This window comes from Indicator indicator, chromosome 4 (assembly GCF_027791375.1).
Source record: "Indicator indicator isolate 239-I01 chromosome 4, UM_Iind_1.1, whole genome shotgun sequence".
Classification (NCBI taxonomy): domain Eukaryota; kingdom Metazoa; phylum Chordata; class Aves; order Piciformes; family Indicatoridae; genus Indicator; species Indicator indicator.
This window is the reverse complement of record NC_072013.1, coordinates 31,987,693-32,000,485: the sequence shown is the minus strand read 5'-3', so window position 1 is coordinate 32,000,485 and position 12,793 is coordinate 31,987,693. Positions and strand designations below refer to the sequence as shown.

At 43.8% G+C, this 12,793-nt stretch overlaps 1 protein-coding gene across 1 annotated transcript; it reads right to left on the bottom strand.

Annotated features, from left to right (window-relative positions):
- Positions 1 to 1,863: 1,863 nt before the first annotated feature.
- Positions 1,864 to 10,690, bottom strand: CNIH1 (cornichon family AMPA receptor auxiliary protein 1). Its single transcript, XM_054400274.1, has 5 exons — positions 10,610 to 10,690; positions 8,985 to 9,053; positions 4,353 to 4,465; positions 3,048 to 3,191; positions 1,864 to 1,992 (listed from the first exon to the last, which is right to left on the bottom strand). The coding sequence occupies exons 1-5, from the start codon at positions 10,688 to 10,690 to the stop codon at positions 1,965 to 1,967; spliced, it is 435 nt and encodes a 144-aa protein (XP_054256249.1). The 3' UTR covers positions 1,864 to 1,964.
- Between the last annotated feature and the right edge of the window lie 2,103 nt (positions 10,691 to 12,793).

The window sequence follows — 12,793 nt, the reverse complement described above, 5'->3', positions numbered from 1 at the left end:
GGTGAGGTGAGGCTCCTCGCAGCGCTCCAGAGGATCTGAAATTAACACAGCCAGAACTCTCATGCCCCCAGTAGGTTATAGAAGAGGAATAGAGAAACAGGAAACTGCCACTCTTAAATCCCCATGGCATCCAAATCTCTGGTGATGACAATAGATCTGATCTCCTCCAGCTTAGAAAAGGAACTATTGGTTGAGAGAACAGGATAATCACAAAGCTACAGAAGGACTTCCAATCAATACAGGATTAAATAGACATCTCTGCTATCTCTGCTTAAACAGATGACATGATGACAGTCTGTCCATAACCAGAATAAATAAGTGAAAAGGAGCACCCTTTCAATATGTCTTAAAAAATAAGGGGAACCAGATGAAGCCTAGCAGAACTTTTAAAAGCATGTTTTTACATACCAAATAATTCCACTGCAGAACTCACTGTCTCAGGGTATCTTCCATACCAGGCTATAAAAGTGCTCAAAAAGCAACTGAATTAATGGAAGAAAAGAATCAAGAGCTAAGATGCCAAACCTCTAGCTCAGGACACCTGTGACAAGGTGAATTTCTGAACATAGTCCCATTATTCAGGCAAAGATACTGAATACCTGCCCTGTTCCATACCCTTCTTACTCACTTGTTGCCACTGCCTAACACACCATTACAGGAACATCTGGATTTCTGGTCCAACCCAGTGCTGAAATTCATCTGACTTTCATTGCATCTAACAAAGTGAAAAAATACACAGTTTATACAAAAGAAGTTTTACTATAACTGGGAAATTATCCATTATTCTCCATCACAGGTAAATGAAAAAGATTCCTAATTATTACTCCTACATTAAGCAGCTCACAGTTTACAATGCAGTATTATCACTTTAACTGAAACCTCTTTCCCAGCTCCACCTATGATTTATGTGCAGACCCATGAAAAGAAGACAAAAAGCAGGAAATCAGAAATTCCCTTGTCCAAACATAATTCAATTCAGGGTTCTATTTTTAAAAGGTAATGTGATTCTCCATCATAAAGAGATGAATACACCAAGTATTTCTTCAGCATAAAAACAAAACAAGGCACCAGGTTAAAAAATTTTAAAAAAATCAGTGTTTCTGAATTTGAGATTTTGGTTTTTATTATCATTTATTGCACTAAGGAACAGCAGGGCAGTTTCACAACCTCACTTTCTGCTTTGCAAAGGTCTGTAGTATTCTACTCAAGAGTGTTTTCATCATTGGACTTGATAAATGTGGTGGGTTTGTCCATTTGTTAACAAGTCAGCACAGACATTAAAAAATTAAATATTTTTTTAAAAAAAAATTATCATAGAAATTCACTCCCTCATGGACAATTCACCTTCTCCTACCACAGTGAGATCAAAGCGAGGCTAACGTTCGGTGAAAACACAGATGCCTGAACCATGCACATACAGGGAAAGATTAACCAGATAGCAAAAAATAAACCAAGACAATACTCCTATTTTTGCAACTGTGTCCATGAGCTCACCTCTTAAGACCAGCACTGCCTACAGGCACACACCCACAGCACTTCTAATCCCTCTGGGCAGTTACAGTGGGTTGACAGAGTGGGGCACACAAGCCCAAATGAGCCACTACAAAGCCTAGCCTACAGAAAACTTCTAGCATCCTAAGGCTAGTCAGTAAAGGATACCTACTTGAGGATTACAGCTGTTCCTTATGAAGTGCAAAGTCAAACTTTCTCAAAACCCAGTAATTTTTATAGTAATTTACAGGCAATTCTTTGATTTCAGTGTCCCAGTAAAATATAAGAAAACAGTCTTTCCACAAGTATAAAATGTGGAAATATTTTAAAAAGAGGGGAGCCATCGTTTTTCGAACACAAACGTTATCATCAGGTTCCGTGTTTAATCTCGGCAGGAGGTTCTCCTTGTAAAGAATCCATGTTTTGTGGCTTTTGCATGCACTTAACTGGAGCAAAGCTTGCTGAGTGTCTTCTTAAGAGCTCACCAGAACATAAATCATGCTGGAAAATAAAACAGATATTAAGAGGTGCTATTTTGATTAGTGTAACACATGTAACGTACAGTCAGGTATTCTAAGGAGAGATGAGGATTGTGATTGAAGATCTTACACAACACTCATCAGAAGGGTGTTAGAAAGGACCACATGAACTGATCTAACAAGCAGTTGTCACTAGAACAAGTCACACTGTAACAGGGTGCCTGTATAAATGTGCGTTGACAACCTGAACTACTCCATCTGTGCTGTCAGAAGTGCAGTGTGTGGAAAGACAACACGATGCTTCCCATGCACACTGCCCAGAGCAGATGTGAACACCAAGTAGAGAACTGGTTTTTGGCTAGAAGGAAGAATTAGAAGGAAGAACCAGGCAGTGGAACTAGCTCTTGGGCCTCCCACCCCTTTTCACTCTTTGAATGCCTCTTCTGCCTTTGACTTCACAAGAAAAAAAAAAAAAACACCCCCCCATATTTCCATCAAAATACCTGCTCTAAAAATACTGTATTCTAGCTTCTTCATGAAAACACTGAGGGAGGTAGGGTTAAATCATGATATATATGATCCATAATACTAATTCCCACCAAATTAAGATTTGTGGTTTAAACAGAAAAAATAGCAATTGTGGATTTCTTTTTGAGGAAAGTTGCCACTCTTGTCTTTTCAGCGGTGCACAGGGACTGGCCATTGGACAATGTGCATAAACCGGAGCACAGGAGTTTCCATCTGAACATGAGGAAAATATTCCTTGCCATGAGGGTGCCAGAGCCCTAGATCAGGCTATCAGAGAAATTGTGGACTCTCCTCTGGAGAGATTCCAAGCCCACCTGGACACTGTGATCCTGGGCAACCTGCTCTAAGTGACCCTGCTTTAGCAGGACGGGGGGAGGGTGGACTAAACATCCCCAGAGTTCCCTTACAGCCCCCACCAGTCTGGGATTCTGTGATATATATTCCTATGTACAAAATTTCTCTTTTGCACTAAGCCAAAATTTCAGACTGAAGATTAAATGGGAGATAGCAGAATTAAAAAAAAAAAACAAAAAAACCCCAACAACTTACCCATATAGGTAGTAAAAAAATGATAGAAGGTAGAATGCTAATTTGCACCATCCTTCTTTCTGGCAATAGGCTAAAATATCTGCATTCATGATGGTTGTAGGATCATACAGACCAGGGCCACTCATCACAGGTCTACTCATGTACCTGCAAGCGATGCAGAATTAGTTTTGTGGTGACAATGATGGTAAAACATTGATTCCTGCCCCACCCCCCCCCAGTAATACCAGAACTGATGTAAGGAATCATAACCCCTACAGAAAAGTCTCTCAGTTCCCTGTAGAAGATGGCAAACCGCAAGAGCAATATGAAGCTCTGAACTAGACATGCCTATAGCACAGCTTTCATAGAGTCCTTTCATAGAGTAGCATCCAAGAAACAGAACTTCTTTCCTGTGAGGGTGGTGGAGCACTGGACAAGGCTGCCCAGAAAGGTCATGGAGTCTCCTTCCCCGGAGAGACTGCAAACTTGCCTGGACATTGCTACCCTGGGCAGTCTGCTGTGGATGACCCTGACTGAGCAGAGGGATTGGACTATATGACCTCTAGAGGTCTCTTCCAGTCCTGATCATGCTGGGATTCTGAGATACTGATAGTGCTGCAACAGCTCGCCCTAACCTTAAACCATGCTGAACTGTGGTACACCAAAAGGAAACAGGACAAATTTATAAACAATACATTTCAATGGGATTGAAAGAGACCAACATCTAACCTGATGTAACCCCAGCCTCTGGTCATTAATGAAACACACACTGGCTGCCATGCTGAAGGAATATTCACATGGATCAATAAGAAATGACCCTGAAATGGCAGTCTAATGCAGGCTGCTAACGAAAGGAACAGGCCTGCCCCCACCCCTCTGATTCCTCCTCATGCCAGGACTAGCCATGCAACAAAAGCTGTTTTGTTGGGTTACATCTCAACCGGACCAGCTCCTTGCAGAGGACTAACACCAGCACAAGGAGAGGCAGTGCCCATGTCTCAGTGGTAGGAGGAAGTGGGATCACCACTTCTGGTGGTGATCCAAACTGTGAATCTGTAGTATCAGTACATCTCTGACATGTCACCTTTAACACACACCCCCCCCACAACTCGACTCTTGCACAGCACAAGAGAATAACAAATAAAAATGACAGAGAAAGCAAAGTGATGGTTCCTTTCTTACAGCCATGACAAATTTTCTCAGTGTCATATCAGAAAACATCTTTCTTTGCCAGACACACAGAACACTCAATCGGAAGCACTGCAATGAAGGAATGAGGAACACTTAATGTGAGTACAGAGACACCACCAGACTTGTCAGTATTACCTCCAAATATGATAAGCCAACAAAGGCATATTGAGACCCAGTGTAAGCCACTCTGCTGCACAGAGAAACATAACACAGAAGAATGCGTGGATGAGGTACTCTGGAAGTACAAGCTGGAAAAGAAAAATAGGAGTTAGAAGTTTCAGTTACTCCAAATGAAACGTGATGTTTAAATCTATTTTGGAGGTAAGCTATTGTTTCAAAAACAGTATTCAAAAACAACAGTACCAAAACCAAGACTGCTGTTTTCATTTCCTGCAATCAGCAGGATGTGCCTTGCTGTTTTCACATGATATTCATGGATCAAGAAGGTACATGTACCACATTAAATAATCAGATCAATAATTTAAAAGAAACAATTCAAAAAATCAAAACCTAAGTGCACTGTTCACAGATTCAACGCTTTGTACATGTTTTATCATAACAGATGGTAGATATTTCTTGCACATGCAACAGAGAAATATCAGAAGGAAACATGCTGCACGAAACAGTTCCGAGGCAAAAAGATGGTTTGTGTTTTTGCCTGTTGAATGGCTTTGTTTTGATATTTGCACACACATCGTTATTCAGATTCAGACTAGTGCCAAAACCAAAGATCCCAGGCAGAGCTTTATGGAACCAAATCACCAGTAACACTGTTACTACAATGCTTCGTCTGCCCAGAGAGGAGCCCTGTGGTGCCTGTGCACACAGTAGCTCTGCCAGCTTTGCTCTCCTCCCCAGGTATCTGAGGGGCATGCTTTAGAGCACCATGCTTTCTGGCAGAAGCCTGCAGAGCTAATTCTTAAGTTTTCTACGAAACCACAGAAAGCGTGAAATGCTGGGTAGTATTAGTGTTATTAATAGGAACAACGCGGAGAGATACATAGATTAAATGCATGCAAAGAGACAGCAAAATCACACCACCACCATAAGAGCAGAATTTTCTACAAGCCACCCCACAGTGGTATCATTTACTCCTTTATCACACAATTCAGAAAGGAGCAGATCTGTCCGCTGCTGACTTCTCACAACAGGACCACTAAAACATCTCCTCATGAAAAATCCTCCATTTCTACCCAAAGTCTTGTCTATTTAAATTCCACACACTGCCCGTCCTTTTGTGTGACATAGAATCATAGAATCAGGGTTGGAAGGGACCACAAGGATCATCCAGTTCCAACCCCCCCTGCCATGGGCAGGGACACCTCACACTACATCAGGCTGGCCAGAGCTTCATCCAGCCTGGCCTTAAACACCTCCAGGGATGGGGCCTCAACCATCTCCCTGGACAACCCACTCCAGGCTCTCACCACTCTCATGGTGAAGGACTTCTTCCTGACATCCAGTCTGAATCTCCCCACTTCCAGCTTTATTCCATTCCCCCTAGTCCTATCACTACCTGATATCCTAAAAAGTCCCTCCCCAGCTTTCTTGTAGCCCCCTTCAGATACTGGAAGGCCACAATAAGGTCACCTCAGAGCCTTCTCTTCTCCAGACTGAACAGCCCCAACTCTTTCAGTCTGTCCTCATAGGAGAGGTGCTCCAGCCCTCTGATCATCCTGGTGGCCCTTCTCTGCACACGTTCCAGCATGTCCATATCCCTCTTGTAATAGGGACTCCAGAACTGGATGCAGTACTCCAGGTGGGGTCTCACCAGAGCTGAGTAGAGGGGGAGAATCACCTCCCTTGACCTGCTGGCCACACTTCTCTTGATGCAGCCCAGGATCTGGTTGGCTTTCTGGGCTGCAAGTGCACACTGACAGCTCATGTTGAGCTTCTCATCCACCAGCACCCCCAAGTCCCTCTCCTCAAGGCTGCTCTCCAGCCACTCACTGCCCAGCCTGGATTTGTGCTTGGGATTGGCTCGACCCAGATGCAGGACCCTGCATTTGGTCTTGTTGATCCTCATGAGGTTGGCTTGTGCCCACCTCTCCAGCCTGTCCATGTCCCTCTGGATGGATCCCTTCCCTCCAGTGTGTCTGCTCCACCACACAGCTTGGTGTCATCAGTAAACTTGCTGAGGGTGCACTCAATGCCACTGTCCATGTCACCCACAAAGATGTTGAACAAGACTGGTCCCAGGACTGATCCCTGAGGGACTCTGCTTGTCACTGGCCTCCACTGGGACATGGAGCCATTGACAGCCACTCTTTGGGTGCGGCCATCAAGCCAGTTCTTTATCCATCTCGTGGTCCACCCATCAAACCCATGTGTCACCAGTTTGGAGACTAGGATGTGGTGTGGGACAGTGTTGAAGGCTTTGCTCAGGTCCAGGTAAATGTTGTCACCTGTTCATAGAAGGCCACCAGGTTTGTCAGGCAGGATTTGCCCTTGGTGAAGTCATGCTGACTGTACCCAATCACCTCTTCACTATTCTTCTGTCTCAGTAGTGCCTCCAGGAGGATCTGCTCCATAATCTTACCGGGCACAGAGGTGAGACTGACTGGCCCTGGTTATGACATGACTAACGTTACATAGGACGACCACACTGAAGTTTCAGTGGTTTCTACATTTATTTTCATTCCAAGCATTCTTTTTTTTTAAGCCCCAAAAATATCCTAGAATTCTGAAAAACTACCAACAAACAGACATTCTCACACCTCCTTTGCTACAGCACTCTGCTTCTCTAAATGAAAAACAGCAAACCAAGCAAACTTGCATCAACATCAACAAAAATAAGCTGCCACACATGAAATGTTGCAAGTAAATATTTTCACCCAGATCCCTTTTTTGTATACTTACCCATTTACAACCTGGCAATTATTTATAGTAAAACAACCACCCCAGCCAAAACACAACACAGTTGGCAGCCTGCTGAGACAGATTTACCAGGTCTGAAAATCTGTAGTTTATTTAACCACACATCTCAAAACACATTTTCATCTTGTCTATCACACCCTACTCCTACTCCAGAATACCTGTCCCTTTCAAATCTACCACACTTCACCCTCCCTGGCTGACTAAAGGAAAATGAAATGCCTCATATTCTACCATGGTATTTACCAGAGAAGCAAGGGAGGAAGAAATCTTGTTGCTGAGCAGGGCTATGACTATAACAGGAGCAGGGAAGAGAAAGCATCCGCAGCGTCCTAAGCAGTTACTATTTTGGGCTAATCTTTCTACTGAGGTGTCTCAATTCCCACCAGGATTTTTGATACTTCGTACAAGGAAAAGAACACTTTGGTGTGTTTGTCCAACATCATTTCCCAGATCCCCTCAAGATCCTGGATCTTAACTTCATTTTTAGGGGCTGATCTACTTTCACAAGAACAGCAAATATGAAGTGAGGTAATATTTTCAGTTCACAAAGCTATCAGATAAATAAACACTCCATGCACATGGGTTAACAGAAGGTTAATATTTGCATTAAACATGCGCATTATAGTACCCCAAAAGTAGCGATAAGATCATAATGCATCAGTGTAATGAGAATTTGCCTTCCCCATACTGTAGCAGAGATGACCATAGAACAGACCAAGCAAGGGAAACTGTTAGATGCACAGCTATCCGAGCAGCAAACCTCACCCTCTCTTGTCTCAGTCCTCTGCCTATACCCTCTTCTCCTCCACACCCCGTCTCATGTTGTAATACTCACTGTTGTTTTATGTGCTGTATGTCTAATATGCATTCCCTCCACCCCCAGCTATTGTAAATTAATTTTGCTTAATTTACTTAACTCTGAAATACGATAAAGTTACCATCCAGGCTGCACTGCTGAGGTGCCTCTGTGTTCTACCTCAGCCTGGACACAGCAAGCCAAAGTAAAAACCACGAGAAACAGACAAAAAAACTTCTGTATCAAACTGTATGCTCTTTAACAAGCATCCCTTTTAGCATTGGCCTGCTACAGACTAGTTTGCCTCAAATTCTTTCCATAAACCAAGGAGTGTCAAGAGTTGCATCCAAGAGAGGCCACCAAGTTACACCCCCGATCCTGGAACATAAAAGGAAGAAATGAAGGTAACACCTATGACATTATGGCCACCTAAATCCTCAAACAAGATCAGAATTAACTTGGTCAATGCTTAAAAAACTCTTACGATCTCAGAGTTCAATAAATATTGCTTGAAAAGATTTATTTCTACCTGAAGTTACTTCAGCTGACTGATAGGACATATAACAGGCATGTAACAGTTTTCCCCACATCACTGGGTAAGCAAGCAGAGTTGTTTTGCACAAAATATGGAAATCCATGAAGTTGTTATAAACCCCAACAAACAAAGAGCGAGCAGATGAACAGGCATACTAAACAAAACAGCTTAATAGTACTACAAATGTTCCTAACAAAACAAAAGGGAAGTGGAATTAAAAACATTAAACTGAAAAGCAGTACACACCTTTAATGCAATTTTGACTCTTTTAATCTTTTTGACCTTTTCAACTGTCTTTGTGCCGAAAATGTGGAAAGCAGATTGAAAGAATGTTAGTATGACAGCTGACAAGATCACCAGCAGATTAATAACAGTCAGAATATTCAACTTGAAAGTAAAGAATCAGACAAAGAATTTCCCCTTGAACTTCTACCAAACCACTTAGGTTTTGTCAACACAGATGCAATTCTATTGCTTAGCTTGATTGTATCAAGGTAACATCAAAAATAAGCACTTTACATGTATCTACTTTAATAAATACGTTTAGTGTGCTACTTACAGGATTAAGTGTATTACATTGGTCTATGGGATTCTTGTAATCAGTCTTCAGTTCATCAAATGCTATAATCTAGAAAAGACATCGAAGCAGTTGTGATTCTTCCATCCAGGAGCCACAATGTATTTTACTCATGAGAAGCAACATGTTAGCACAGAGCCTTAACATCCAACTCCTGCCATCTTATTCAGGGACATAATTCCTCCTAAACTCTAATGTCATATACCCACAGATAAGACACATTTGAAAAGGGTTATACAAACAAGAAAGTAGAAGATGCTTCAGGCATTCCAAGACCTCCACCTCTGCCCACACTCTAACATTTTACCTCCCCACCAGCAATGAATTTCCAACGTCCCTTTCAGTAGCTTTCAACCTTGCACATTGTGCATAGACTTCCTCTATCCAGACCCCTAACATCATGCTCTTGCTGTCAGCAAGAACCTCACACAGGGTTCATTAATCCAGAAAAATCAATAGCAACCTTAAAACTGGCCGAATGTTTTGTCATTCCTCTCAAAGTAAATGCTGACCCCATAAAAAAATTCCAACATATATACTTGACCTTATGCCATGAAAAATCAGACAGAGATGTAGCATGAAATACACCTAGAGAACAAATATCATAACAAACACTAAAAAAAAAAAAAATCTTAAAACAGACCGATTTATTATCGGTATGAAGTTGATTTATATTCATATAAGTCCAAAATATGCTTAGAGGACAGGGCTGCTATCACAACAGAATAGTTTTTGTTAAGGATAACTATGAAGCTTGAAACAGTGCCCAGAATCCATCTTCTTCATGTCCTCTCCTCCAGCAGTGTCTCACAGCTGCTCCAAGATAAGTTCCTATTTGGCTCTCTGTCAGGCTCATGACAGAAAATCCTCAACAAAATAACCGTAATTTAAGAAATTTCAAAAATTAAGTTTTAATATAACACACGAAAAGAATACAACACACATTATTTCTGTTAAGAAATCAGCCAAACTAACTTCACCCTAAAACATTTTCCACAGCTACTTTTAAAAGGCTACACTAATTTAAAATATTGTTTAATAAAATAGATATATTTGGCATCAGCACTTGAAAAACCATTTTATCCACAGACAAGCACTGCCAGACTTCCACCGCTTCAAGATAACGATGAAGGTGGGGACCAGACGCAATTCCTCAGCTTCCTCCACCGCTCTATGAGACCGGGCTGTGCCCAGGGAAAGAGGCGCTGCACTTCACCGGCTAAGCACTTTCGTAGATGCGTCCAGAGAAAGAGGCGGCCTCCAGAGAAAGAGGCGATCTCCAGGACCCTCCTGCCCCTTTGTGGGGCAACTCTTTGGGGCAGACAGACGGATATTTCCCCTGCCCGGGCAGTCTACCAGACCCCCACGGCCTGCGCCGGCCTCCGCGGGAGAGCGCGCCGGAGAGCGCCCACAGCCTCCCGCTAGGCAGCGGCAGCTCCACAAGGCAGGGCCGCACCGGCAGGACCCGCTCCCAGACCGGCCGGGCGTGGTGGCCGTTCCCTCAGCCCAGTCGGCGGGAGGGGAAGCGGGACACCCGCCCGTCAGGCCACACTGGAGAGACGGCACAGAGGGGCCGCCCCACCACCACCCTCCCCCGCAGCACTCACATGCCAGATGGCGAAGAAGATGAGGGCGGCGGTGAGCAGCAGCGCCAGCATGTAGCAGAAGGCGGCAAACGTGAAGGCCATGGCGGCAGGGCCGGGCGAGCCGCGGCGGGGCCGATCGCGGCGCGGGGGATGCCGGGTGCGATCATTCACCGACGGGACGGGACGGGCTGGGCCCGAAGCCGCGCAGCCGCCATTTCGCATCGCATCGCACCACACCGCCGCGGGCGCTCCCTGCCGGGGGCCGCCGGCAGCGCCGCCAGCACGCCCGCCGCCATTTTCTCGTGAGGTGTTGGGAGGTTTATCTTCCCGCCTGCCTTGCTGCCCGAGGTAGAACACAGCGAAAACGCTGTGAGATGTGGAGAATTGTGCGTGAAATATACACCTGCAATCCCCACGGAACCACAGAGCCCTTAAGGACACGGGGGTGAAAATCAACCTGAAAATGGAATTTGACTTAAAAGATTTTTCAGAATAAAATGTGGGAGGCGGAGGTGCGATCACAATAAACTTACTGCCATGTCGGAGGGGGTTACCTGAAAAGGATCAGTGATGTCTGGGGAAAACGGAGGTGGTAAATTTCCCTTATGAAGAAATCGAAGAGAAAGGTGCACTGTGCAGCCCCCAAGAAAAAAGTTAACAAATTTATACAATCCCAAACTGATGCATTTTGAGGTTTGCTCGAAAGAAACAGCAAGAAAACAAATAGTTGGAGGAGGAAAAAAAACAGTTCAAGGAGAAAATCATGTATTTTCCTTCCTTAGGGTCATATAAAAGTCATTTCAGTTTTAAGCAATGATACATTGCAATAAAGCCTGGGTAGAATTGTTGTAATCATTTCCTCCAGACAAGCAGCGTAAGTAATGATTTCCACAAAAACAGGTGCCAAAGAGTAAATAATATTTTGTGGTGATATCTGCTGGAAAGCTTCACACACAGTTAATTGAGTGTCACAATGAGAGAGAAGCAGAACCTTTATTTCTTTCACTAAAATAAGGGAAAACTGGCAAATGAGCTGTCTTTAGGAAATCAGTCACTGCGAACACAAAGTTGATGTTGCAGTGTAAAATCACTCATTGCATCCACAAATTACTGCGGTGTTGTACCGCAATGAACCGCAATGTAACTTCAGTGTGAAACCCAGAAAACAGATTTTAAAATTAACCACAGTGAATTTTAATTAAAAGGTAAGAAAATGAAAGGACAGGCGAACATGAGGAGCCAGCCCCTGCTCTGCACCAGGAGCTTTCCCATGGCATTCCAAGGGCACAGACAAGATGACCACTGGGCAATTACAACATAGCAAGGGTTGAGCCTCTTGTTTCCTTTTGTCTCAGGGAGACAGGACAAGGAGGGAAGAGAGCAACCACTGTGTTCATGTTTCATGTTTTGCAGAAGGAAATATGTAGTGAGGGACAGACTTCAGGTAATGCTTGTGCCAGTAGCTGGTACTGCCAATTCAGAGATGTGGCTCTTGAGCCCCTAGCACTGAGTCACAGCCACTTACAGATGGCTCCTCAGCCCTCACTCCTGAAGAGTGATTTACACAGAATGACAGAATGGTGGGGGTTGGAAGGGACCTCCAAAGATCATGTAATCCAACCCCCTTGTTACAGCAGGATAACCTAATCACCCAGGAACACGTCCAGGCAGGTTCTGAATGACTCCAGAGAAGGAGATGACACAAAATCGCTGGGCAGCCTGTTCTAGTGCTCTGTAACCCTCAAAGTGAACAATTTTTTTCTTATATTGACATGGAACCTCCTGTGCCCATAGCCCCTTGACCCACTGGACACCACTAAGAGTTTAGCTCCATCCTCCTGACACTTGCCCTTTAAATATTAAGAAGCACTAATGAGATCCCCCTACAACAGGGAACTAAAATCTTCCTCTATGGCAACTTACTTTTCTGCATATAACTTACGTGATTCTTCATCGGGCCTTATTATTAGCACACTGTTTATTTCTTAGTTTGGGTAGCCTCAAGCTGTGCAGATACATGGACTCCCGAGGCTGGAAGACCAAACATTCAGTATTTAAATTCCCCATTTCAGGCTTTTTCTAAGCCATGAGCACCAGGAAAGGGGTGGCAGAGAAACAGAGGATACGTGCAGAGATGCTTTTGTACCTTGGGACTGGGGAATGTTGGTCTTCCACTGCAATAGAAACACAGCAGTTTGATCTATT

Excerpts from the sequence above, each read along its gene's own strand:
- CNIH1 (XM_054400274.1), bottom strand. The coding sequence starts at position 10,690 with ATGGCCTTCACGTTTGCCGCCTTCTGCTACATGCTGGCGCTGCTGCTC. Across the intron at positions 9,054-10,609 it reads TCTTCTTCGCCATCTGGCAT|ATTATAGCATTTGATGAACT; the intron begins GTGAGTGCTGCG and ends TGTCTTTTCTAG. Across the intron at positions 1,993-3,047 it reads TTTTTTTACTACCTATATGG|CATGATTTATGTTCTGGTGA; the intron begins GTAAGTTGTTGG and ends TTTATTTTCCAG.